Source organism: Rana temporaria, chromosome 1 (genome assembly GCF_905171775.1).
Source record: "Rana temporaria chromosome 1, aRanTem1.1, whole genome shotgun sequence".
In the NCBI taxonomy this organism is placed as follows: domain Eukaryota; kingdom Metazoa; phylum Chordata; class Amphibia; order Anura; family Ranidae; genus Rana; species Rana temporaria.
In genome coordinates, this window is record NC_053489.1 from 203,613,278 (window position 1) to 203,639,665 (window position 26,388).

Genomic DNA, 26,388 nt, shown 5'->3' on the forward strand with positions numbered 1-26,388 from the left:
ATTGGCTACAACTGCTGTCAATCAAAGTCAGTGAGCTAATGAGGAGAGAGAGGGGGGCAGGGCCGAACTACGGCTCAGTGTCCGAATGGACACACAGAGCTGCAGCTCAGGTGCCCCCAAATCAAGCTGCTTGCTTTGGGGGTACTTAGCAGGAGGTAGGGGCCATGAGTAACAAAGAGGGACCCAAGAAGATGAGGATCAGGGCTGCTCTGTGTAAAAACACTTTACAGAGCAGGCAAGTATAACATGTTTGTTATTAAAAAAAAAATTAGACTTTAGTATCACTTTAATGGATCAAGTAAGCTGTCCACCCACTTAAAAAAAAAAAAAAAGCCTCCTACAAGTGTCTTCAATACCTGCAGCATTCTTTGCACACTTCTTAGGTTGATGTTAGAAGGGTCCTCCGAGTGTCAATTAAAAAAACCAAACAACATTATTAGAATATGCTCCAGCTTGTCTGCGGCCATGGCATGTCTCACAACATGGTAGGACACACTATGTGGTTGTAGTGTGTCATGCACTCAATTAGCTTTGCAACAACAGTTACAGTGGGTATAGAAAATAATCGCCCCCATTAAAATAATACAATTTTGTTGCTTTGCAGCCTGAAATGAAGACAGACGCAGTTTTTGTTTTATCCATTGTATTTACTCAGTGCAACTTGTAACATTCAAGTGAAAAATAGAACACCAACCAGGACAAGTCAGGACAAAATAAAAAAATAAAAAACAGACTCACCGAGTTGTAAAAAGGATCACCCCCTCCTAAAAATGACTCATACTCTTGAGCAGGTGTAGCTAATCATCTTCTTATGGGCACTTAAAGCCATTTGACTTTCAACTGTGATCAGCTGTGGTCATTTTAATTAGCTCAGCATGAAAAGAGATTCCCTGGAGCATTTCAGTCCCTGATAGTGCAACTGAAGCAAACAATCAACTATGGGTGGCAAGACACTGTCAAAAGATCTCTGGGATAAAGCTGTGAACAAGCACAAGTCAGGAGATGGATAGAAAAGAGTGGTGAATGTGAAGACAATACCACAATTTCACCAAATGTGGCTTGTATGTGAGGGTTGCAAGAAAAAAAGTCACTCCTCAAGAAAGGCCACATGAAGCCACGACTGGACTTTGTCAAAATGCACCCTGGAAATTCTGAGGCCAAATGGAAAAAGGTGTTATGATCAGATGAGACTAAAATTAAATTATTTGGCCTAAACCAAACAATATGTCTGTCTGGAGGAAATCCAATACAGCTCACCATCCAAATAACACCTTTCCTACAGTAAAGTATTGAGGTGGTAATATCCTGTTATGGGTGTTGCTCTGCAGCAGGGACTGGAGCACTTGTCAGGATAATAGGAAAATGGATGGGGCAAAATACAGTCAAAATCTTGAGGAAAATCTGCTGCCCCTGCCAGAAAAGTTGTCAATGGGAAGGTTTACCTTCCAAAATGACAACGACCCAATGCACACAGCAAATGTCCACACAGTGTTTTAAAGGAGAATGTCCTTGCATGACCTAGTCAGAGCACATGCTTAAACCCCACTGAAAATCTGTGGAATGACTTGAAGACTGCAAGCAACAGTCAGTCACCATCAAATTTAACTGAACTTGAGCAGTTCTGCAAAGAAGAGTGGGCAAATATTGCAAAGTCTAAATGTTAGTAGAGACAGATCCCAACAGACTAAAAGGTTGTAATTAAAGCAAAAGGTGGTTCAACAAAATATTGACCCAAGGGGGTGATCCTTATTCCAACTCAGCGATTCTGTGTTTTTGAATTGCTTTTATTTTTCTCTGACACAGTGTTAGATCTTTCACTTAGATTTTATAAGTTGCACTGAGTTAATAGAGCTGGATAAAACAAAAAACTGTGTCTCTTCATTTCAGGTTGCAAAGCAACAACATTTGATTTTAACCACTTAAGGACCGCCTCCTGCACATATACGTCAGCAGAATGGCACGGCTGGGCACATGTACATGTACCCAGCCGTGGGTCGCGGGTGCGTGCCCGCGACCCGGTCCGAAGCTCCGGGACCAGCGGACCCAATCGCCGCTGGAGACCTCTGCTTCCCCGTGCTTCACTGTGGCGGCTGCATCGATCGTGTCATCCCTTTTATAGGGGGACACAATCGATGACGTCACACCTACAGCCACACCCCCCTACAGTTGTAAACACACTTCAGGGAACACATAACCCCATCAGCGCCCCCTTGTGGTTAACTTCCAAACTGCAACTGTCATTTTCACAATAAACAATGCATTTTAAATGCATTTTTTGCTGTGAAAAGGACAATGGTCCCAAAAATGTGTCAAAATTGTCCGAAGTGTCCGCCATAACGTCGCAGTCACAAAAAAAATTGCTGATCGCTGCCATTATTAGTAAAAAAAAAATAATAAAAATGCAATAAAACTATCCCCTATTTTATAAACGCTATAAATTTTGCGCAAACCAACCGATAAACGCTTATTGCAATTTTTTTTACCAAAACTAGGTAGAAGAATACGTATCGGCCTAAACTGAGTAAAATAAATATATTTTTTATATATTTTTGGGGGATATTTATTATAGCAAAAAGTAAAAAATATTGTATTTTTTTCAAAATTGTCGCTCTATTTTTGTTTATAGCGCAAAAAATAAAAACCGCAGAGGTGATCAAATACCACCAAAAGAAAGCTCTATTGTGGGGAAAAAAGGATGCCAATTTTGTTTGGGAGCCACGTCGCACGACCGCGCAATGGTAAGTTAAAGCAACGCAGTGCCGAATCGCAAAAAGGGGCAAGGTCCTTTAGCTGCATTTTGGTCCGGGTCTTAAGTGGTTAAAAAGGAGGCGATTCTTTTTTATACCCACTGTATACTTCCAGTTCTATGAGACGCAACTCACCTGTGTCTAATCTTTATCCCTAATGAGTCCGCTGAGCAAAACCTGTAGCACCTGCTTGTTAAAATAATAAATGTGTAATCAATAGATTAGATTTGTAACACTTACCACCTGAGTTGTCACTTGTCTGACCCGGCTGTCATTTTGCTCTCTCTTGGGGCATATCTTCTGCCTATAAGGCCAATACATAACAAACAGCACTGTTATTTGTCTAACTTGAATCTCTATCTGGAAAAATAATTAAGATGGGTACTTTTTTTATCAAACATAATATTCCTGCATCATATCCTTATAAAACTATAAGCAAATCAAAAAAGTTAAATTGTTTTTTAAACACAGCAAAGAGAAATACTGTATATTTTATAGTATTTCCTAATGGTAATTTAACTACTGTATATATTATCAGGAGAGAACTGTTAAAGTAAAAGATAGAAAAAAAATATAATATATTATATATATTTTTTTTTTAAATAGAACTCTCTGCATTTTGATTAATGCGTTAAGGTGATTTATTCCCAAATAAATAATGCTTCCTGGGCGGCCAACAAACTATATATATATATATATATATATATATATATATTCTCCAATTCAAGCTAAACAGAGCTCTGAGAGGATTCCTGCGACCCACAATTCAAAGCATCTGTCTGTTCCTGTCATAACAATCTATTGATCGGCATCTGCTTTGAACTGTTAGATGCAGAGGGAATAATGGAATGTTGTACTTTGATTGGGAGTCAAGGCTTACATATATAAAGTGCCTTGAAAAAGTATTCATGCCCCTTTAAATTTTCCACATTCTTTCATGTTACAACCAAAAACGTAAATGTATTTTATTGGGATTTTATGTGCTAGACCAGTGATGGCGAACCTTGGCACCCCAGATGTTTTGGAACTACATTTCCCATGATGCTCATGCACTCTGCAGTGTATTCGAGCATCATGGGAAATTAAGTTCCAAAACGTTTCAAATATTTATTTGTAAAAAAAAATGAAAACCATTTATCATTTTTCTTCCCCTTCACATATTTGTGCCACTTTGTGTTGGTCTATCACATAAAACACATTAAAATTTTTGGTTATAACATCACAAAATATGGAAAATTTCAAGGGGTATGAATACTTTTTGAAGCATTGTAGCTAGGTATTTGGAGGGGGGGCACAAAATTTCCTCTGAAAAAAATACTGCGTGCACAAGCACTACGACATACCGTCTATTACACAACTCAAACATTAGTATTATACATGTTGTGTTTTTAACACTGCTCCCTATTGCTGACATAGAATATTTTATTCTCACAGAATGTTTCAGCGTTTTGGATCTAGGCTTCTTTTATTCCATCTGTCAAAAATGTGGAAGTATTGAGGTCATTGTTTTAGCAAGGTCACCAAACAATTGCAGCAAACATGAACAGGTTTTGTAACATTATTCAGAACATACGACTGTCTCCACTCTTTTCGCATTCTATGACGCAAGTATTCTATACTTACATTACAAGTGATAAGAATGTGATGACATTTTTGTATTGTTTCCTTAAAACTATCATTTTATGTTATAGATTGTGCTGCACCCTTTGTAATATTACCCCTGAAGAAGGATCTTTTCTGACTTTGAAACGCGTTGGGTATCTTTATGACAACTCTAAACAAATAGTTTAATGTAAAAATGTTGTAATGATTGTAATACAATGGTACTGCAGTCGATTTGCACATAGAGAAAAACATTGATTTACATTGTTTTATTGTCATTGATGTTAATAAAAGATTGGGATAATTGTTTACAATAAAAGTCAGTATTTTCCTATCTCTGCCTTTAAAGTCCAAATCCATTGGGGATTTTTTAACCTAAAAGACCAGTGTCAACTTTAGCCTTAAAGATTAATTTTAAAGTATGGATATTGTTACATAGTTACACTGGTCCAGCATGGATCAATGCAAGTATGCATATGCCATACCTGGCCGATCCCCCTGGAAGATTTACTGTAGTAGGCGCCCCAACTACAGTGATCCCTGCTAGCTTCTAAGTCCTAAGTCCTATGCCAAGCACCTGTCTTGCTGCATAGTGAACACAGTAGATCACCAATTCAGCCCAGGCACCATTAAGAGAATGCTTTTCATTTTCACATGAAAGGAAAGTATACTCTAACTGGATGAAGTGGATGGGAAGAGCAGTGACATCATGATCACCACCTCATCCAGTCAGAGAACACTTTGCATACCTTGAGAAAATGCAAAGCATTGTCTGAATGATGCCTCTGCCAAGTGAGCAGTACTCATGTGCAGGGTGGATAAAAGTCAATAATTAAAATAAAAATATCAGATTTTAAAATAAAAATCAGATTTTAAATATGTTTATCAAATTTATTTTAATAAAATGCTTTTGGAGTATAAAGAAAATAATAAAAATCTATCCATCTATCTATAGTTTTCTATTTATGATACATTAATAATTTAGATTATTCAGCATGAAATGGTGCTTAGTTAGGTAGCATGAGGCTGTATGTTCTGCAATATTTAAAATGTTGGTAAACTCATTCAATGAATCCAAGCTCTGAAAGCTGAGATAACATGCACTGCATTGATGCATTCTCACAATTTCATAGTAACCATGAGATAAAAAAGTTCAGGAATATTCCTTTATCCCATTGTTTTGCAAATCTTTTTACACTACAAACTGTATGATTGAATCGGTTATGATATCGCTTTTTTACTAACCCGACAGCTTAAGACAGCTTAATATTCTAAATAGGAAACCTTAATTTTGTTTGCAAATATTAAAGATTCTACTAGCAAAAATAAGTCCTTACATTTACAGAGCACCTGTCATTTCAGAACCATCATGGCAGGGCCTGTTAGTGGGCATCCACTTACCTGCTGCAGCCACGTCCCTCGTCTTGATGTGTCACTGCCGCATCACCAGCCGTCCCTTTAAAGTGAATGGGACTGTCAGTGAGTCAACAGGGGGTCAGAGGAGGAGCCGTTGCTCTTTAAAAATTATTAGTTGCTCTTTAACCACTTAAGAACCCCTTCATGCCGATATACGTCGGCAGAATGGCACGGCTGGGCACAATCACGTACCTGTACATGTCTCTAAGCCCAGCCGCGGGGTCGCGAGCGCGCCGCCGACGGTGTGCTCGTGACCCAGTCCGAAGCTCCGTGACCGCGAGACCCGATCTCCGCCGGTGTCCCGTGATCGGTCACCGGAGCTGAAGAACGGGGAGAGGTGTGTAAACACACCTTCCCTGTTCTTTACTGTGTTGTCAGTGTCAGTGATCGTCTGTTCCCCGATACAGGGAAAGACGATCAATGACGTCACACATCCAGCCCCGCCCCCCTACAGTTAGAAACACATATGAGGTCACACTTAACCCCTACAGTGCCCCTAGTGGTTAACTCCTAAACTGCAATTGTCATTTTCACAGTAAGCATTTTTATAGCACTTTTTAGTGTGAAAATGACAATGGTCCCAAAAATGTGTCAACATGGCGTAAAAAATTCAAAAGGCGACGCGGGAACGACGGCCATACTTAACATTGAGTAAGCCTCATAATAGCAGCTAACTATACGCCGGAAAAAGCCGAACGCAAACGACGTAAAAAAATGCGCCGGCCGGACGTACGTTGGCGGATCGCCGTAACAAGCTAATTTGCATACTCGACGCGGAATTCGACGGAAACGCCACCTAGCGGCCGCCGAAAAAATGTACCTAAGATCCGACGGCGTACTAAGACGTACGCCTGTCGGATCGATCGGAGATGCCGTCGTATCTTGTTTTGTAGATACAAAACAAAGATACGGCGTGCAAATTTTGAAATGATGCGGCGTATAAAGAGATACGCCGGCGTAATTCTTTTGTGGATCTGCCCCATTCAGTGCAATATGGTGACAAAGTGCCATGTGTAAGAATAAAGTGCAAGATGCAGAAAAAGTCCAAGTATATAGAGCAAAGTCCCAATAGTTGAATAAAATGATGCTCCAGTAATTGTGACTGACAATTGCAAAATTCATGTGTAGTAGTTTATCGTGCTTACGCCTCTCTAATTTAAAGTGTATATATAGTCAAACTTTTATTTTTAGCTATTGGCCGAGTAAAAATGGGATAAAACCCTCTGTCAAGTTCCATTTTGCTGTGTGTGTGTCCTATTCCTGTCATTTCCCTTCATTTAATATGCCGAAGACACAACGGGAAGTGAAGGAAGGAAGGAAGACTTTTCCAAATGAGGGAATCCTCATCTAGACAGCCGTTACCAGAACAAGTGTCCTTATTGGAAGATTTATCCCTTCCTCTGGCCCTGGGGGACAAATGTAAAATTCAGAAATTTCCATCACTTTTGGTCTCAGTGGCAATAGTCACCAGGACATGTAGAGATTGTGTATCTCTACAGCAGGGGCACACCAATAAAAAGCCAACTAAAGGTTCTAATCCTGCCACACTCTGCCCAGAACTAGAAAAAAAGGTTATAGCTTCACATACACTTTGAACGTGTGACTACTTGTATGTTACCAGTGTGTATGTTTGGCAAAAACGGTTACCCTTTGTACTAACCTATGTACCACTCTGAGATAAAAGACATTTGCCAAATACAATCCAAGTGGTGCGGCAATGCTCACTGCATACTGTCTTAAACCTATACTGTTATATGCAAACACAGCCAGTTGCACATGCTGCTTCTCACAATGCAGAGTATAGATAAATAACGTACATTACAGCAGGGCTCGACAAATCCCGGGCGCCAGGTCGCCATGGCGACTAGAAATAGGGTCCTGGCGACTTGGCTTGGAAGGGGGGGCAAAAAAAAAAAATTTTTTTTTTTTTGTGAGCTGGCGCCATCTGGTGGTGAGCCGTTGGTATTACAAGTTATTACCACCAGATGTGTAAGCTGGCGCCATCTGGTGGTGGCCGTTGGTATTACAAATTAAGCATTACAAGTTAAACATATATATATCTGTGTGTATGACTGTGTGTTCCAAGCGTGTCATGATCCTACGGGGTAAAATGACCGCACCAGCCAAGCAGACTCTGGCTGGAAAAAGCGCCCAGAGGCGATTCAGTTTGCATGAGTTGCGCTATACAAGTCATTCATTCATTCATTCAAACAGCAATTCTAATGTAATTTTTCACTGCCATCTTCTTCCCTCTAATATATTTTTTATCCCAACACCCTAGAGAATAAAATGGCGATCGTTGCAATACTTTGTCACGCCGTATTTGCGCAGCGGTCTTGCAAGCGCACTTTTTTTGGGAAAAAAATTACACTTTTTTTAATTAAAAAATAAGACAACAGTAAAGTTATCCCCATTTTTTTTAATATCATGAAAGATAATGTTACGCCGAGTAAATTGATACCCAACATGTCACGCTTCAAAATTACGTCCGCTCGTGGAATGGCGTCAAACTTTTACCCTTTAAAATCTCCATAGGCAACGTTTAAAAAACTCTACAGGTTGCATGTTTTGAGTTACAGAGGAGGTCTAGGGCTAGAATTATTGCTCTCGCTCTACCAATCGCGGCGATACCTCACATGTGTGGTTTGAACACCATTTACATATGCGGTCGCTACTCACGTATGTGTTCGCTTCTGCGCGCAAGCTCGTTGGGACGGGGCGCGTTTTCTGGCTCTTAACTTTTTTAGCTGGCTCCTAGATTCCAAGCAAATTTGTCAACCCCTGCATTACAGTAAAGAGCACACAGCCCTCTTATTACTTAGCCTTATTCAGTACTAAAAGATTGGTCAAAGCTTTCACTATTTGGAGTAAACCCAACTGACTGGTGGCTATGGTGCACCCCATTTTCATTACTTCACTCTGCAAGCCACACTGTTTATGCCTGAAAACAATTCTAAAATGTCATCAGAAGTAGTAGTCAATACACATACATTGATGCTTTGTACTAAAAGGAGCTTGTAACGGGGCCTCCGATTTGTCAAAATGTATACTTTCTGAAATATGAAAGGATCACTCATATAGACAAAATAAATACTGAGAAATAGGCCGAGAATGATGGCATTCCACGAGTGGAATTCTTTTGGTCCTTGGTTCTGTACAACGACATTACCCACAGAGGATGAAGGAAGGCATTCTTTTAGACTAGCTAACGCTGGCCAAATAAGGTTAGAATTTCTGGCTAACTAACAAATGACCCTTTCAGATACAACACACAGTAAACAAGGCAGAGTCCAGTATCTCTTTGTAAGATATACAGATGAGCCAGAAAAGACAATAACTGGCAGCACGGACTATGCCCTCTATATGCCTCCTTGGTAGTCTGCTTAAACCCAATGGCTTGTGAGAAAAACACACAGCTAAGTGCAATACACTAAAGTGGATGCCTTGCTGCCAACTCTGTTTTATCATTACAGAGTCATTATATTTGTGTCATTGACTAGAAAATTATTGGCCAATTGTGATATGTGCCCAATGTTTCCATGACTACATAAAACGCGAAAACAGAGGAAAATGTTGTATATGATCTTGTACAGAAACACATTTAACAGATGGCAACTCATTAAAATAAAATTTGATCAATTATGTAAAATCAGCAGAATTATAAAGTCACAGAAAAAGAGAAGACCTTTAAACTTCAGCACACATATGGCAAAATCTGGATATTTGCCACCTAAACCACATGCCAGACGAAGCAGGAAACCACAAAAAAGATTACAGGGTACCTTTCCATTATCCTAGGGTTATTATCCAACTGATTTTGTAATGGGCAACCCTCTTCTAAATTTGGTGATGTGAAATCTGGCAATAGTGAGCCTCCACCCCCTAGAACCTGTACAAAGGTCAGAAAGGCAGGGTTTTGATGTCCGAGTCAGCCACTCTTACGACTGTCACACCAGTAAAATCTGGTGGCCAAATATTGTTGACATGGTTCTTCGGGTAACACTTGCTTGACTGATGCTATCCCCTGAGTTTTTCTTTTTCTGTGCCAATATTTTTGTGATTCTCTTGCCGTTATGTGCTTTACTAATCAAGGAATGTCAAATTGGGAACTCCCAAAGACATCACCTTCAGAGAAAACGTTCAGGTGAAAAGGATTTGCAGAAAAGGGCACAGTATGACATTATACTTCTATGGCTCCTGAATAGCGTAACATTTACAAATTTCGATAAAAAGTTTTCTTGCTCATAAATGTGGACACAAGTGTGGGAGCTGCAGTTCAGAAATGTGCAGCTCACACCTAGAACACCAGCGACTAGTAGATGGACCACTTTGTCTTGGAAAGCAATATGTATCTAAGCAATACTGCTCCAAAGGCTACCAGCAAGCATTTATAATCTAGCTGGTATTACCTAACTTTCTCTCTTATATAACACCTGACACCTAACACCCTTGAAAAGAAGGGTGAACAATGTAATGACTCAATTGACAAAAGCAAGCTAGCAACAGCAGTAGCAAGAACTTTTTGTCGGACTTGTGAAATCTACCAGCATGCACAATCTTTCCTTCATTGTCATGCTTTGTAACGAGACCCTTGCTCGCTCGGTTCCGCTCTCCCGACACTCCTCTGCTACTATTGTATCAGATTGCAACGTCTGATGGTTTGGTCATCCAAGGCTCCGGGATCCGAACTACAGCTATGTGCCGTTCGGAATTCATTAGAACAAAACACCAGGCAGGCTGTATGTAAGTTCAAACAGGAAGACCTTTATTGGAAGCACACAATACACTATTATACAGAATTTGGAACATCCCGCCCCCAACAACCGCTTTCCTATTGGTCAATTGTAAAGTACATGCAGTTCTCCTTCAGGTCCTCTTAGCCATGCAAATGAGGACTTGAAAATGAGTCAGCAGGGATTGGTCTGATAGCTTGAATAGAAGGACTGCTATGTGTAATGAGACAGAAGCCCCAGGGGGGCAATCAATGTACACAATAGCCAGACACAGAACAATGGAGCTGTCTGGAGCCTTAAGACAGAGCAGAAGACCCCCCCACTGTGTAACAGATTTCAAGGAGGAACACTTCCGCATTCCAAGGTCCATGACAATACTTCCCCTGGGAAACAGTCCAACAGCCACAGTGGGACCCCGAGCGGGTCAAGTCGAGGATGTTGGAAAAGTAGTCTTAAGGTTCCAGGTCTGTCTGCCGGGGTAACCCCTCCCGTCTCAGTGCCAGCATGTCCCGGGTCCCCAGTATCTTTTCTGGCCCATAGTCTGTTGGTAGGAGGCCCGCCCCCAGTCCCTTCCAAAACACACAGTGACAGTGGGTTCTGGGAATTGGAGAAGGGAAGAGTCACAGGAGAGCAAAGGAAAGTTGCAGAGCTGGAGGGGGCTGGATGAAGGCCGAGATAACAGGAGACTGCAGAGATCCATGAGTATTCATCGAGAGAAGAGAAATGTGCCGGCAAGCAGTGGTGTGTGTGTGTGCCTCTGTTTAAATCCAGGAAGTGAACAGGCAGCAGTTTCAGCTGCCAAAAAGTTAAAATGGCTGAAGCCAGACTCAGTGGAGGGAGATTTCTGCAGCATATTTGGCAAGTACAGAATCACAGTATATATATATATATATATATATATATAAAATAATATGCAAAAGTGGTTGGAGGGAAGCGTCAGAATGGAAAAGATGTTTTTATTACAAATTTTGTAAGCAGACTGTAGTTCCTCTCTAAATCTAATGCTTTTATCAAGGCCAAATTGAAAAACTTAGAAACTAGGTCAAGTCAGCGTTCACAAATGAGAATGTGTGGTCAAGAACATTTATTTGGGATGCTATTTTTAAATTCAAAATGCCTTGGATCGCAAACTTTTAAGCACCAAGAAGACTCTGAAACCATTGATCTTCCTGCGGAATATAGGACAGATGTTAGGACACACTTAGTATGGGACAAATGTTAGGATACTAAGTTACCAATAGACATGTGGTGATGTGGAAGATTCAACTGCTGCATTATGGGAAGGCTGTGTGACATCATTGGCACCTAGTAAAACAAGTTGAAAGTTGTAGTATAAGGTGTGGATATGGCAGGCCCTACCACTTACTCTCATTGGGAGGGTAAACTTATTTAAAATTATATTCTTCCCTAAATTCCTATATATATTGTCCAATTCCCCCATGTATCTGCCAAAAAAGGTATTGACTTTATAGGGTTCCCATACTCCCAAATTATCATTAGCTACTCTGAAACTGCCGTTGGCTTTGGGAGTTTGGCGATACCGGATCTGAGAGTTTACTATTTTGCATCTCAACTGCTGCATCTCCATTGGCAGTTATTTCCCCAAACTCCGAATGCAAAGGTCAAGGCTGAGGCGGCGGTGATGACGTCGTATGAAGCCTTGCTCATCATGCTCTACAAAGGGAAGGGGGAAAACTAATTCCAACTTTGTTTAATGACACAAAAGGACCAATACCAAAGAAGTGGCTGTGCCCAGACATACCAAATATAAACAACTGGTTTGAACGAATTGAATATTACAGTAAAATGGAATACTTATTTAGCTGAGAAATAGGGCAATCCGAAAAATATAGGAGTACTTGGGGAAGATGGACAGAATTTAAGATATCGGAGAAATATCTTAAAAAAATTACGGAAGATGGCAGGGATTGAAATAAGAAAGTGAAGAGAACAAACCATTCGGTGGGGAAGGGGGAGAAAAAGGGTAGGGTAAGACTAGAATAGAGGAAAATAATCTTGAAAACAAGAAATAGTGGGAAAGGGGGTATTCAGATTTCTAATTTAATTTTATTTTGAATATTTTGTACGCAGAAATATATATATATATATATATATAATGAAGAAATACCACTTGATGTGAAACTGGGATCGAGACAGAAAATTAACGTAAAGTTGAATAAGTCTCTTGACCAGAATTCTCTAAAGCGGAAAAAAACAAAAAAAGGGATCATAGTAACTGTAGTAGTCAAAAAACAGATAGGGCCGGATTCAGGTAGGGGCGTGCATTGTTACGGCGATGCTGCATATCGTATTTATGCTACGCCGCCGTAAGTCAGAGAGGCAAGTGCTGTATTCACAAAGCACTTGCCTCCTAAGTTACAGTGGCGTAGCGTAAATGGGGCCGGCGTAAGCGCGCGTAATTCAAATGAGGATGAGGGGCGTGTTTTATGTTAATTTTGGGTGACCCGACGTGATTGACGTTTTTCCCCGAACGGCACATGCGCCATCCGTGGAATTTCCCAGTGTGCATTGCTCCAAAGTACGCCGCAAGGACGTCATTGGTTTCGACGTGAGCGTAAATTACGTCCAGCCCCATTCACGGACGAGTTACGCAAACGACGTAAAATTTTCAAATTTCGACGCGGGAACAACGGCCATACTTAACATTGGCTACGCCACCTAGGGGGCATCTTAAATCTTTACGCGGCGTATCTCTTACGGAGACGGCGTATCTTTACTGCGACAGGCAAGCGTACGTTCGTGAAGCGGCGTATCTAGTAATTTACATATTCTACGCCGAAATCAACGAAAGCGCCACCTAGCGGCCAGCGGAAAAATTGCACCCTAAGATACGACGGCGCAGGCCGTCGTATCTTAGCTAGGTTTAAGTGTATCTCAGTTTGAGCATACACTTAAACTTATGACAGGCTTAGATTCCGAGTTACGTCGGCGTATCTACTGATACGCCGGCGTAACGGTTTGTGAATCCGGCCCATAGTGTATATGAAAAGAAATCTGGCAATAAAAATATGTAGGCCACAATTTCTAAACCCTAAATGTTAGCTACTTGGCTTCTGCACTGACACTTTGGCTTCAGTAGTGCTGGTCCCTGACTCTGTATAGAAAAAGGATTTCTGATTTTGGTGAGACTCATTTGTTGAATGTGTTTTCAAGGTCTGTGACTCAAAGACTGAAGCTAGATGTTGCCAGGCAACTAGCATTTTCAAAACGAGGTCAGGGATGGCAGCCTATGTGTATATTTCTCTTATGACAGGTATACTTTTTCCATAATCAAATTTTTGCTTACCGTTACAATGTTATGTCATTTCCTCTAGCAAGAGAGAACGTCTGGTTTCAGTGAATATTTGTCTGGAGTTCAAAACTACATTTTTTGTAAAATTAAATAACAAGCAGCATGAATTATGCAATCCATGGAAAGGCAACACTCTGTTTACACATGAAGGCCTTCCTTGTAGCTTTCAAAAGCAGCACAAAAATGACTCATGCTGAACAAAACATAATTAAATGTATAATTACCCAGTATGTCGTTCAATGAATATTATATACAGCATCTCACAAAAGTGAGTACACCTCTCACATTTTTGTAAATATTTTATTATATATTTTCATAGGACAACATGGAAGAAATTACATTTTGCTACAATGTAAAGTAGTGAGTGTACAGCTTGTATAATAGTGTAAATTTGCTGTCACCTCAAAATAACTCAACACACAGCCATTAATCTCTAAACCGCGGGCAACAAAAGTGAGTACACTCCTAAGTGAAAATGTCCAAATTGGGCACAAAGTGTCAATATTTTGTGTGGCCACCATTATTTTCCAGAACTGCCTTAATTAACCCTCTTGGGCATGGAGTTCACCAGAGCTTTACAGGTTGCCACTGGAGTCCTCCTCCATGACGACATCATGAAGCTGGTGGATGTTGGAGATCTTAAGCTCCTCCACCTTCGGTTTGAGTATGTCCCACAGATGCTTAATAGGGTTTAGGTCTGGAGACATGCCTGGCCAGTCCATCACCTTTACCCTCAGCTTCTTTAGCAAGGCAGTGGTCATCTTGTGTGTTTTGGGGTCGTTATGTTAAACTTCAAGTGACCAGTATAAATGAGTGAGAGCGATAACACCAAATTGAACACACTTGCTCCCCATTCACACTTGAGACCTAACCAACACTAACAAATGACTGCAACCAGATTGCATGGTACTTCAGTACCATGTGATCCCAGCAAAATATCACATCAATAAATTGCACCATAGTAGGTAATTTTCTCAAAATTAAAAATAGAATCTTACCTATAAGACAAGCAAAGCACCAGCACCAAGATGAAAATAAATGAAATTGCAGCAGCAACCACAGCTAGTAGCACAATATTTTCCCTTGCACGGCTCTCCTGAACACCCAGTGCAGTCACCAGTGACTGGTTATGGTAAGTGAAGAGAAGGGCAAAACCTCGGCCACGGTTGGTGGTTGTAATTAGCTCCAAAACCACCTCAGTCATTTCAACAGGAGACCCAAAGGTCAGATTTTTGTTTAGGGGAGAATCTGATCCACAAAAGCGTGAGGAGTAAGTGACAAGGTCGGTGATGTAGAGGACATCCAGCGGGCAAACATCCAGCACTGGAGGCAAAGTAGTGAAGGGGTCAGTTCCAATGTTTATAGATGGGGATGTTGCATCTTCACTCACCTGCTGAAAGACATTTGTTGTTACTTTAGAAGTGGAGGCCAGAAGATTCATAGGTTTGTTGTAGTTTGGAGAAGGCCCATCAGAATTCTGTGTAACTATAGAAAGCAGCCCTGTTCGTGGTGTACCTGGCCCTTCACTCAAAGTATTTTGGTTGCTGTTCAAAATTTGAGATTTTAATATGGACTTTATGCCATTGTTCATCCCATCCCATCTCTCTGGAGTAATAACCTTGTTAAAGGCCTCATATGGGTAATCCGACTGTTCTGATGAAACCACTTCTAGATCATTTGGCAAAGTAGTTTGTTCCATAGCTCTTTTGTGAGCTAAATGGTAACTAAAGTCAGAAGATGAAAAGCCGGTAGCTGGATCACTCTCACTTGTACTCTCATATATGTCAAAGTCCAGAGTTTCCATCTCTATGCTGGAGCCAGGAGGTATGAAAATCTGCCACAAACAATGAGAGCCAGGAAGGTAGTTGTTAGGGAAGCCCGGAGACATTATGAGGTCTTTACCTGTAGGGTCCATGACAGCACCACATCCATAATACACCTACAACATAAACAGAAGGTTTTTTAACATTTGACATTAAAAAAATCATTATAACTTTGAGTAACTAGAATTCAATACAGCCAGCAGAAGGAATTTGATGTATAATGTACTGTATGAGTACCTCCCCATTTAACCGGTCAGTTTTGATAAGTAAAGAATGAAATAAATGTTTATGATAACATATCAGATTAATGCAAACCTTTTCAGGAGATCAGTTTTAGCTTGTGTTTTCCCTTGGCATCATAAAATAAAGAACTGCACATAAACAATTTGCAATATAGCTTCATATTTGTGCTGCAATAATAAACACAAAGCCCACTGATCACACCACAAAAGAGCATTCCAAGCATCGGATGTGTCCGTTTCATTTAAGGGAACATCTCTTTCATCTAACAAAAATAACTTTCACTGGCAAAAGTGGGAACAAAAATGCAGGACTTAAAAAGACATCTGGTTAACATCTACAATATGGGGAATGCATTTAAAAAATAAAACTGTCAGACTGGCTGGTTATCTGCTTAGACAAATGGAAAACTGGCATTGCTACAGAGAAAAACAGAAGAAATCTTCACATATTACCCCAGATAATATTGTTCCTACTGTGTAGCAATGAACCCAAACATGCAAAGTGCACAGTTACAAAGCCACCAAGGGGAGCCGGTGACAAGCTGTGTTTGACTGGACAGATTCCATTACAGAGAATTAAGTAATCCCAGCTCTGAATTCATGAGGAAGTGCAATTTAAAAAGTACATTTAAAGTATTATTCAACAATGTGCTAAAACATTTTACCCTTGTGCTACTTTACAATATCCCAACAGGTTTAAGGCAATTTAAAGGTCAGTTCCATCCACAACTAACGTCTAATTTTAGATGAACACAAGGGAGTTCAATCACTTTGTAATAGTTGGAGAAGTTGGGCAGTCATTAAAATCAAATATTGACTGAAAAAAATATCAAATATTGCAATTAATGAGATTGGGTATTTGAAAAACCCAGGGTTTAAAGTTGTCCTTATGTAAAAAGTTTTTTTTTGTTTGATAGAACAGAATTGTGTTTTTTTATATAAACCAAAAATTATCAAACCTATTCAACTTATTCAATTTACATCAAATCCCTGTACCCATCAGGTTTGTGCCTTTGGTATCTCCCTGTTGCCCTCTGTGAGCCCTGGTTTGCCGCTACAGCCGTTTTGTTTGAGTCCGCTGTGACCACCTTTCTAATTGTGAAAAATACCAAGATTACTTACCATAAGCAATAATTAGGAGGTGAACGTTTTCACCACCGTTAATTACTGTTTGAATTCTGTGATTGGCATGCCTGGGAATCCCCTCTATATACTTTTCCTGCAATGATGTTGTGCACTACTATGTTTTGAAGGAAAATGTATCTGTGAGTATTAAACACTTGAAACACTTTATCATGCAATTTCAGTCTTTTTTTTTAATCCAAGTCCAATTACTGTATTTATGTTTACTTAAATATCAAGTTTATATTTATATATATATATATATATATATATATATATATATATATATATATACACACATACATACACACACATTATATATATATATATATATATATATATATATATATATATATATATATATATATATATATATATATATACATACATATACACACACACACACACACACACAAAAACACACACATTTCCTTTTCAAATAGAAATATATCGGCATGCTCCTACTTTAAACCTAAGAAGGAAATAAACATGCCAGAAACAACAGAAAAATCATTTTTGCCGTTATCCGAAACATGTCGGTTATGGTCTAATCACAATTCTTTCTATACTTGGATGTTTAAAAAGTGTAGCGTGTTGACAATCAGTAGCAGCTGTGTTTCTAGCTTTTTGTTCCTTTTCATGTTTTTAATGTTCATGTATAATTAGAACTTTCTATATGGAATAAAAAAAATTTTTTTTTACTTTTTTGCATTCTCTTCTTCATATGCTGGTCTGTTTCTTGCCCATATTATCCATGGGGCACCCCCTACACACACAATTATCAAACCTAAATTTTCTATCTATCTTGATAATCTAGAGAGCAAGTAATGTCCCCTTTGCTAAATAGCAGATCTAATCACCATAAAGACCTCTGTTCATCTTTATGATGAAGGCAGATTACCGCAGGGCACACCACGTCAGCATTGGTCTACTGATCTGCAGACCAGCATTGACAGGAGATGAACCCTGCGGTAACCTCCATTCATCATGAAGATGAATAGAGGTTCATAGGCAGTTCCTATATGACAGTACTTAATTTTAATCCTGATTGTGCTCCTAAAACACAGCTCAAAAAGTGATTATCCCTTTTCCGTTTAAGGCCCCCCTCCCATTCTAATATAAAGTTCCTGGGCCTAGCGCTTACCCACACAGACACCAAGCACTAAAATGTAAAAGGGGAGAAGGTCACCACTCTACTGGATACTTTCAATAGCTCCTTTAAAAGAAACATGTACTGAGAGAATATGAAGGCTGCCATGGCTAACCTATCCCTCTGAAAATTAGAGATGTCTGGCTACCATGCTGATTTAATGGCTTCAGCACTTTGAGGCAATGAACAGGTACAAGTAAGCAAATCAGAAACACTGACTTTTTTTTTTTTAAATACGGTTTGAGTTTTTTTGGGAAAAATAAAATAAAAAAATGTTACAAAATAAAGCCACTGGGCATACCCCGGCTTGGGTAACATACATTGTAACTATTCTATAAGTTCTAATACATCTATTGAAACTACTACAACCTTAAACTGCTCATGCCATCAGATGGAAGGAATACAGAGAAGGATAACGGATCTTATGCTTCAGTTGATCACTTCAGTGAGGGAAGGTCAGGTTAGGGAAAATGCATCTAGGTGTACAGTATTATACAGTGTATACAGTGTACAGTACATGACAGTATTAAGCAATATTGGGTCTTCACCGCTACAAGGCAAGTAAACAAACTTAGGGATCTAGATCCTATTATGTTGCGTTTGTGGCGTCTCATTCCAACCACACTTGCCAGAATTCCTCAAACTTAGCTGGGCAGCATCTGGCGAGATAGGCCGCTTTGTATAATGGCACCGCCAAGTTGATCAAGGATTTCCATGAATTCAAAGTGGGTACCTCTGGTTGTTTCCATTTTAGTAAAGCTTTCCTGGCATAAAATAGGAGTCCTAATTCTGGTCGCTTGGCGGTGAGCCAGGGAGCCCACCAGGCCCCAGTAAGCAGATTGACACATTCAGCGGAACATGGATCATGAGTAGGGATGAGCTTCGCGTTCGACTCAAACCCACGTTCGACTCGAACATTGCCTGTTCGATTGTTCGTCGAAATTCGAACAAAACGGGTTGTTCGCTCCAAATTCGAGTGACGCGCCATGGCCCATAATTCACTGCGGCATTGCGCGCTGATGATTGGCCAAGCATGCACTATGACCCGCTTGCTTGGCCAATCACAGCGCACAAAAAACGGAGAGCAATAATTGGCCAAAGCCAGAGTGGCTTTGGCCAATTATGGCTCAGGGCTTTAGCACACGCCCCACACTATAAAAGGCCTCCTGCTGGGCGGCCTTGTGTAGTGTGTTCCAGCGCTGGTTAAAGATCAGACAGAGAGAGAGAGATTGTCTTTTTTTCTAGCTAGATAGAGCAGGCAGGCTAGTTAGTTAAATTTACAGTGTGTAGAGGATATATATATATATATATACATCCCAGGAGTTGTACATATATTTATACACTGTATAGTATAGTTAGATTAGTCCTTCCTAATCTGTCAGGCAGTTGATTGTGCTAGCTGCAGTGTTCTCACGTGTTGTATAATATTGCGCCTGTGCTCAGTGCAACTAAACCCACTTGATGGATAGTGCAAGTGTACTGCTCATTCATTTGCAACTACACCCACTTGTTGCATAGTGCTAGTGTGCTGCTCATTACTTTGTGATTGTGCTAGCTGCAGTGTTCTCACGTGTTGTATTGCCTGTGTGCTCAGTGCAACTAAACCCACTCGGTGGATAGTGCAAGTGTGCTGCTCATTCATTTGCAACTAAACCCACTTGGTGCATAGTGCAAGTGTGCTCATTACTTTGCACCTTAACCCACTTGGTTTAAAGTGCAAGTGTGCTAATTACTTTCCACCTAAACCCACTTGGTTTATAGTGCAAGTGTGCCAATTACTTTGCACCTAAACCCATTTGGTTTATAGTGCAAGTGTGTTCATTACTTTGCACCTAAACCCATTTCTTGTATACTGCAAGTGTGCTCATTACTTTGCACCTAAACCCACTTGGTGTATAGTGCAAGTGTGCTAATTACTTTGCACCTAAACCCACTTGGTGTGTACTGCACGTGTCCTCTGCAGTTTGCACCTAAAGCTACGAGGTGTGTGTACTGACTTTGTCCTCTGCAGGCCATTATAATGTCTGGAAGGACAACAAAGAGAGGCAGAGAGTCATGAGGGCAAGTAGGCTCTGCATCTAGAGGCAACAGTGCTGGTGGTGGACACGGTGCATCTTCTTCAGCACGTGACCGTTGCACACGCTCGTCCTTTTCGGGAGCTGGCCGTGTTGAGCCTCAACATGCAGACAAATTGGTAGAGTGGATGACCAAGCCATCCTCATCCTCGTCCTCATCCTCTCTCACCCAGGCTCAGGGTACTTGGCAAATTAGCTGCCAAGGCGTCCTCTTCCCTCTGCTCAATGGCATCACTAACTCCTTCCCTAGTCTCATCATGTCCTCCTGAGGAGTCCCCCAAACTCTTTCAACACAGTGTTGGGTACATGCTGCATGAAGATGCGCAGCATTTTGAAGGCTCCGATGATGGAACACAGATAGAGGAAGGCAGTAATGTGAGCCCAGAGAGAGGGGGTGCCCAAGAGGGACAGCAATCTGGCAGTCATGTTCCCCCAGCTGCAGCATACTGCCAGGTTTTCGACAGTGATGAGGAGGGAGGGGATGATGAGGTCACTGACTACGTGGGTGCCTGATAGGAGAGAGGAGGAGGAGGAGGCACAGGCACATCTCCAAAGAGGCAGGATGCCCTCCAGGGCACAGCTTAAGGGCAGCACACCAACTGCATTACATTGCAGAGCTACGCCTGTGCAGGGCGCTGCTGTGTCTCAGCGTTACTGCAAAAGTTCTTTGGTGTGGTCCTTTTTTGAGACATGTGCATCAGATTGCACCGTTGCTATTTGCAACATATGTCTCAAGCGTATCTCGCGTGGCCAAAACATCACCCGCTTGGGCACCATATGCTTGACCAGACATATGTCGACCTGCCATGCAGTTCGTTGGCAAGCATACCTGAAAGACCCACACCAAAGAACAAAGCGGACCTCCCCTTGCCCCTCATCAGCTGGGATCTCTAACCCCACTATACCCTCAGTACTCTCTGAAGCCTGCACTGATAGGACTGAAGGTGTAGAATTAGGTGTGTCACAACCTAGTAGTACATGCAGGCAATCTACTATCGGTACACCGATGACAGATTGTACCAGCCAAATTTCCCTGCCCCAGCTGCTGCAGCGCCAAAATAAGTACTCTCCCAGCCATCCACATGCCCAGCGGTTGAATGCTAGCTTAGCGAAATTGCTAGCACTTCAACTGCCTTTTCAGTTGGTAGATTCTGCCCCCTTCCGTGAGTTTGTGGAATGTGCGGTACCTCAGTGGCAAGTTCCCAAACGCCACTTTTTCTCACGGAAGGCGATTCCGGCTCTCTACCGCCATGTGGAAGGCAATGTCCATGCCTCGCTGCACAGGGCGGTCAGTGGTAAGGTGCATATTACCGCTGACTCATGGTCCAGCAGGCATGGACATGGACGTTACCTCTCTTTCACGGCGCATTGGGTGACTCTACTGGCAGCTGGGAAGGACTCAGGGCAAGGTACAGTAGTGTTGGAGGTTGTTCCGCCACCACGCCTCCAAAACACTACTGAGGTTCTGTCAGCTCTGCAGGGGCATGCTCAGAGGTGGTTGACGCCATGCCAGCTTAAGCCAGGAATGGTGGTTAGCGACAATGACACCAACCTCCTCTCTGCCCTGCGACAGGGACAACTGACCCATGTGCCCTGTTTTTCTCATGTTCTGAATTTGGTGGTGCAGCGGTTCTTGGGCAGGTACCCGGGCTTACAGGATGTCCTGAAGCAGGTCAGGAAAGTCTGTGTGCATTTCCGAAGGTCATATAATGTCACTGCTCGGCTGACAGACCTCCAAAGGGAATACAACCTGCCCAAGAACCGCCATGTGGCATGCCCACCAGATGAAACTCTACATTGGCCATGCTGCAGCGGCTGCACACACAGCAGAGGGCCATCAATGAGTACCTGTGCCAATATGGCAGCAGAACTGGGTCAGGGGAGCTTGGTTTTTTTTCACCACGCCAGTGGGCCTTGATCAGGGATGCATGCACTGTCCTGTCACCATTTGAGGAGGCCACAAGGATGGTGAGCAGTGACAGTGCATGCATCAGTGAGACTGTCCCTCTTATTCACATGTTGGAGCACACGCTACGTGGAATAATGGACAGGGCCCTTGAGGCAGAACAGAGGGAGGAAGAGGAGGACTTCCCTACCTCTCAAGGCCCCCTTTATCCAGACAGTGGTCCTGCTTGCCCACCTAGCACACACAGAAGGAGGACAAGGAGGAGGAGGAGGATGATTGTATCATCAGCATGGAGGTGGAGCCTACCACTCAGCATCAGCAGCAGTCTTCAAGGGATCATTTACAGTCTCAAGGAACCCATGGACTTTTACGTGGCTGGGATGAGGTGGTTGCGGATCCTGTCATCCTCAGTGACCCAGAGGACTGTGCCCCGAATGCCTCAGCAAACCTACGCTGCATGGCCTCCCTGATCCTGCAAAGCCTGCGTAAGGATCCTTGTATTCGTGGTATCAAGGAGAGGGATCATTACTGGCTGGCAACTCTCCTTGATCCACGTTACAAGAGTAAGGTTGCGGACATCTTCGGGAGCCCTTGCAGAAAGGTCTGTGCAACGCGTTCCCAGAACCTGAGGGATTACCAAATCCTGGTCCTGGACAACGTGTTGCTGAGGCTTCGGTGAGTCACAGAAGGAGCGGTGGAGAAGGTGGCCGTCTGACCGGTGCGTTCAGACAATTTTTTAGTCCGCAGCCCCAAGGTATGACCGGTTCCAGCAACCATCGCCAGCGTCTGGTTTACATGGTGCGGGAATACCTAGGGGCAAGAAAAGACTTGGACACCTTCCCCACCGAAAATTCTCTGGCTTACTGGCTCTTGAGGATGGATCACTGGCCAGAGCTTGCACAGTACGCAATTGAGCTACTGGCTTGTCCTGCATCCAGCGTTCTTTCAGAACGCACATTCAGTGCTGCTGGAGGCTTTGTGACCGATCACAGGGTGCGCCTCTCCACCGACTCCGTCGATCGACTGAACTTCATAAAAATTAATCAGGCTTGGATCAACACCAGCTACCAAGCACCTGATGCTAATGTAACTGAATAATTTTTTGGAAGTGTCAGATCCCTTGGAGACTGCCTATGCTAATGCTGAGTGACTATCCTGTTATGCCAGGGGTCTTCAAACTATGGCCCTCCAGTTGTTCAGGAACTACAATTCCCATCATGCCTAGTCATGTCTGTGAATGTCAGAGTTTTACAATGCCTCATGGGATGTGTAGTTTCCGTAACAGCTGGAGGGCCGTAGTTTGGGGATCCCTGTGTTATGCTGTCTGAATATCCTTTTCCTCCTCAATGATCTTGCTGATAGCTAGTAAGAACATTGTCGGTTCTGGGCACCGCTACCAGTGCCTAAGGCCCAATTTTTCTGCCCCTGTTAAACAGGGGCGTGTAATAACAATTTTTGATGCAATAATTTGCATGTGGCTCTTTGCTGCGCTCCAATTACAGTATCTGTGAGGGGTTGCAGTGTTGTGGCACCAGCACCAGTGGCGAAGGCCCAATTTTGCTGCCCCTGTTTAACAGGGGCGTTTAATTACAATTTTTGATGCTATGCTTTGCAGCGGGCTCATTACTGTGCTCCAACTAGAGTATCTGTGAGGGGTAGCAGTGTTGTGGCACCAGCACCAGTGCCTAAGGCCCAATTTTTCTGCCCATGTTCAACAGGGGTGTGTAGTTACAATTCTTGATCTAATATTTCACAGCAGGGCGTTCCAGCGCCCGTCAAGACTAACTGTGAGGGCTTACAGTGTTGTGGCAACACCAACACCTAGGGCCCAAATTTCTGCAGAGTATATACGTCAGGCCCCTACTTTCAAACATCCAACTTACAAACGACTCCTACTTGCAAACGGAAGGAGACAACAGGAAGTGAGAGGAAATCTACCCCTAGGAAGGGAAATTCTCTTCTGTAAAAGGTGTCTCCTGTCCACCGATGCTTTATCACAAATCACAATCCTTGTTTCACAAAATGTTTTTTTTTTTTTTTTAAATCATTTGTCTTTGGGACAGAAAGTGAGGTGCAATCTTCTGAACAGATGCACACAGACAGCAAAACAAATGTTACAGGGGTGATAACCCTTCTCTATGTTTTCAGAAAAGCTTAAAAAAAAGATTTTATGGCTGAAGCTACACTTTAAAGAAGTACCAGTTGAAAATTACAAACAGATTCTACTTAACAACAAACCTACAGTCCCTGTCTTGTTTGCACCGCCTGTATACTGCTGTTCAAAGTATATAGGGCCAAAGGGGCTTGTAATGACCTGGGGGGAGGGGGGCGGGGAAACCCATGCTATTTTTCTCAGTGATTTTCATCCATATTGCAGGGACCAAACATTACATTAAAGCCGCAAGCAGTCTTAAATGACCTTTTTCTTATATTAATCTTATTTTGTGCAGGGACAGTTCTAAACACGTACCACTACTATAGACACCCAGCAGGTACGATATTTAAAGGAATTTTTCTTTTTTTTTTTCACTTTAACCATCATTAAAATCGCTGCTCCAGAAAAAAAGACAGTTTTTAAAACTTGTTTTTCCATTGATACATGTTCCCTGGGGCAAGACCCGGGTCCCCAAACAAGTTTTCCGACAATAACTTGTATATTGGGCTTTAAAATGAGCACTTTTGAATTTGAACGTTCGAGTCCCATAGACGTCAATAGGGTTTGATAAGTTTGCGCGAACGTTAGGTCCGTTCGAAGGTTCTGGTGCGAACCGAACACGGGGGTGTTCGGCTCATCCCTAATCATGAGTAGAGTTTCAATAAATGTTGTGACCTCTGTCCAAAAGGATTGGATCCTGGGACAGGACCATAACACATGATTGAAATCAGTGTATCCTACACCACACTTCCAACAGTTGGAGGAGGAATTTGGGTACATTTTGGATATTCTTCGGGGTAACAACTAAACCCTGTGAATCAGTTTAAATTGCATCAACCGATCTCTTACTGAGATAAGTTGTAGAAGAGGATACTCCCAGGCGTCTTCCCAGTCCTCCGAATCCAGATCAGGGACCTCTCCCTGCCACTTAGAGAATAAATCCTCCAGACCAAAATGGACTGAGGGTAATAGAGATTTATAGATGGTAGAGGTGGGCTTGACCAGAGGGACATCCCCTAACGTGGATTCAAGATTGGACCGAAGGAGAAGCACTGGGGTGGATCCAAATTGGGTAGCGAAGGCATGGCGAATTTGAAGAAATCGAAAGAATTGGCGGTTAGTGAGCCCAAATTTCTCCTTGAAGCAATCAAAGGATAGAAGAGAGCCACTAGCACAGATATGTTCCAGTTTTTTGATACCCTTGGCAGCCCAGAACCCTGGGTCCAGGACAGTCAAAAACTCTGATAAATAAGGGTTGAGCCATAAGGGGGTGTCCGAAGATCTAGTGTGAGGGTCACTTTGTAGTTTACATACCACTAGTTGCCAAGCCCTGATCACTGCCTTCATTGAAAGTGTGAGAGGAAAGGGGGGGCCTGACACCCCTATGTAGAGCATTCCTCAGCGTCTCAAAGGAGCCAAGGTGCGCAGCCTCGAGGACTACAGCAGCATTGGTATCGTCTGAGGCTATCCAGTTATGGGCGTGTGAAAGTAGTGCAGCAAAGAAGTATTTCTGAAGATCCAGACAGGCTAGACCGTCCTCTGTCCAGGGCCTTTTGAGTATAGATTTACTTATTCTGGGAGAGTTAGACTTCCACAAAAAGGAGGTTATAGCGGAGTCAAAGTTTTAAAAGAAGGCTTTGGGGATCCAAATTGGGGAGTGCCTCAGAGCGTAAAGAAAAATTGGGAGGAATTTCGTTTTGAGTAGGTTTATCCTGCCTATGAGGGACAATGGCAGGTTATTCCAAGCTTGAAGTTTTAGTTTGAGTTGGGTGAGTAAGGGGTATAGATTCAATTTAGCAAAGTTAGAGACTAGGGGTAATGTTAATGCCCAAAATACCATATTGGTGACTGCACAATAGGGATAAAATCTTTCCGCCGAAGGGAGTTTAATAAGACACGTGGCCACTCATTAAAATTTTAAGAAAAGTGGTTTAATCTTAAACTGTGTAGAGGGTTCTTTACTGTATGAGTGGCAAGGATGTGAATATCCCTTCCACAGGTGGTGGTTTCAGCAGGGAGCATCGAAAGTTTAAAAAACTATTAGATAAGTACCTGAACAACCACAAAATACAGGGATATACAATGTAATACTGACATAAAATAA

The 26,388-nt window shown here is 42.1% G+C and overlaps 1 protein-coding gene across 2 annotated transcripts in view; it reads right to left on the minus strand.

Annotated features, from left to right (window-relative positions):
* Nucleotides 1-26,388, minus strand: part of LOC120935726 — a 57,973-nt gene that overhangs the window by 18,921 nt on the left and 12,664 nt on the right. For both annotated transcript variants that reach the window (XM_040347788.1, XM_040347787.1), the window contains exons 2-3: nucleotides 14,810-15,750; nucleotides 2,988-3,051 (exon numbers count right to left, since the gene is read on the minus strand). In XM_040347788.1, coding sequence (XP_040203722.1) covers nucleotides 2,988-3,051; nucleotides 14,810-15,750 — 1,005 coding nt within the window. The remainder of the gene's footprint in view (nucleotides 1-2,987; nucleotides 3,052-14,809; nucleotides 15,751-26,388) is intronic.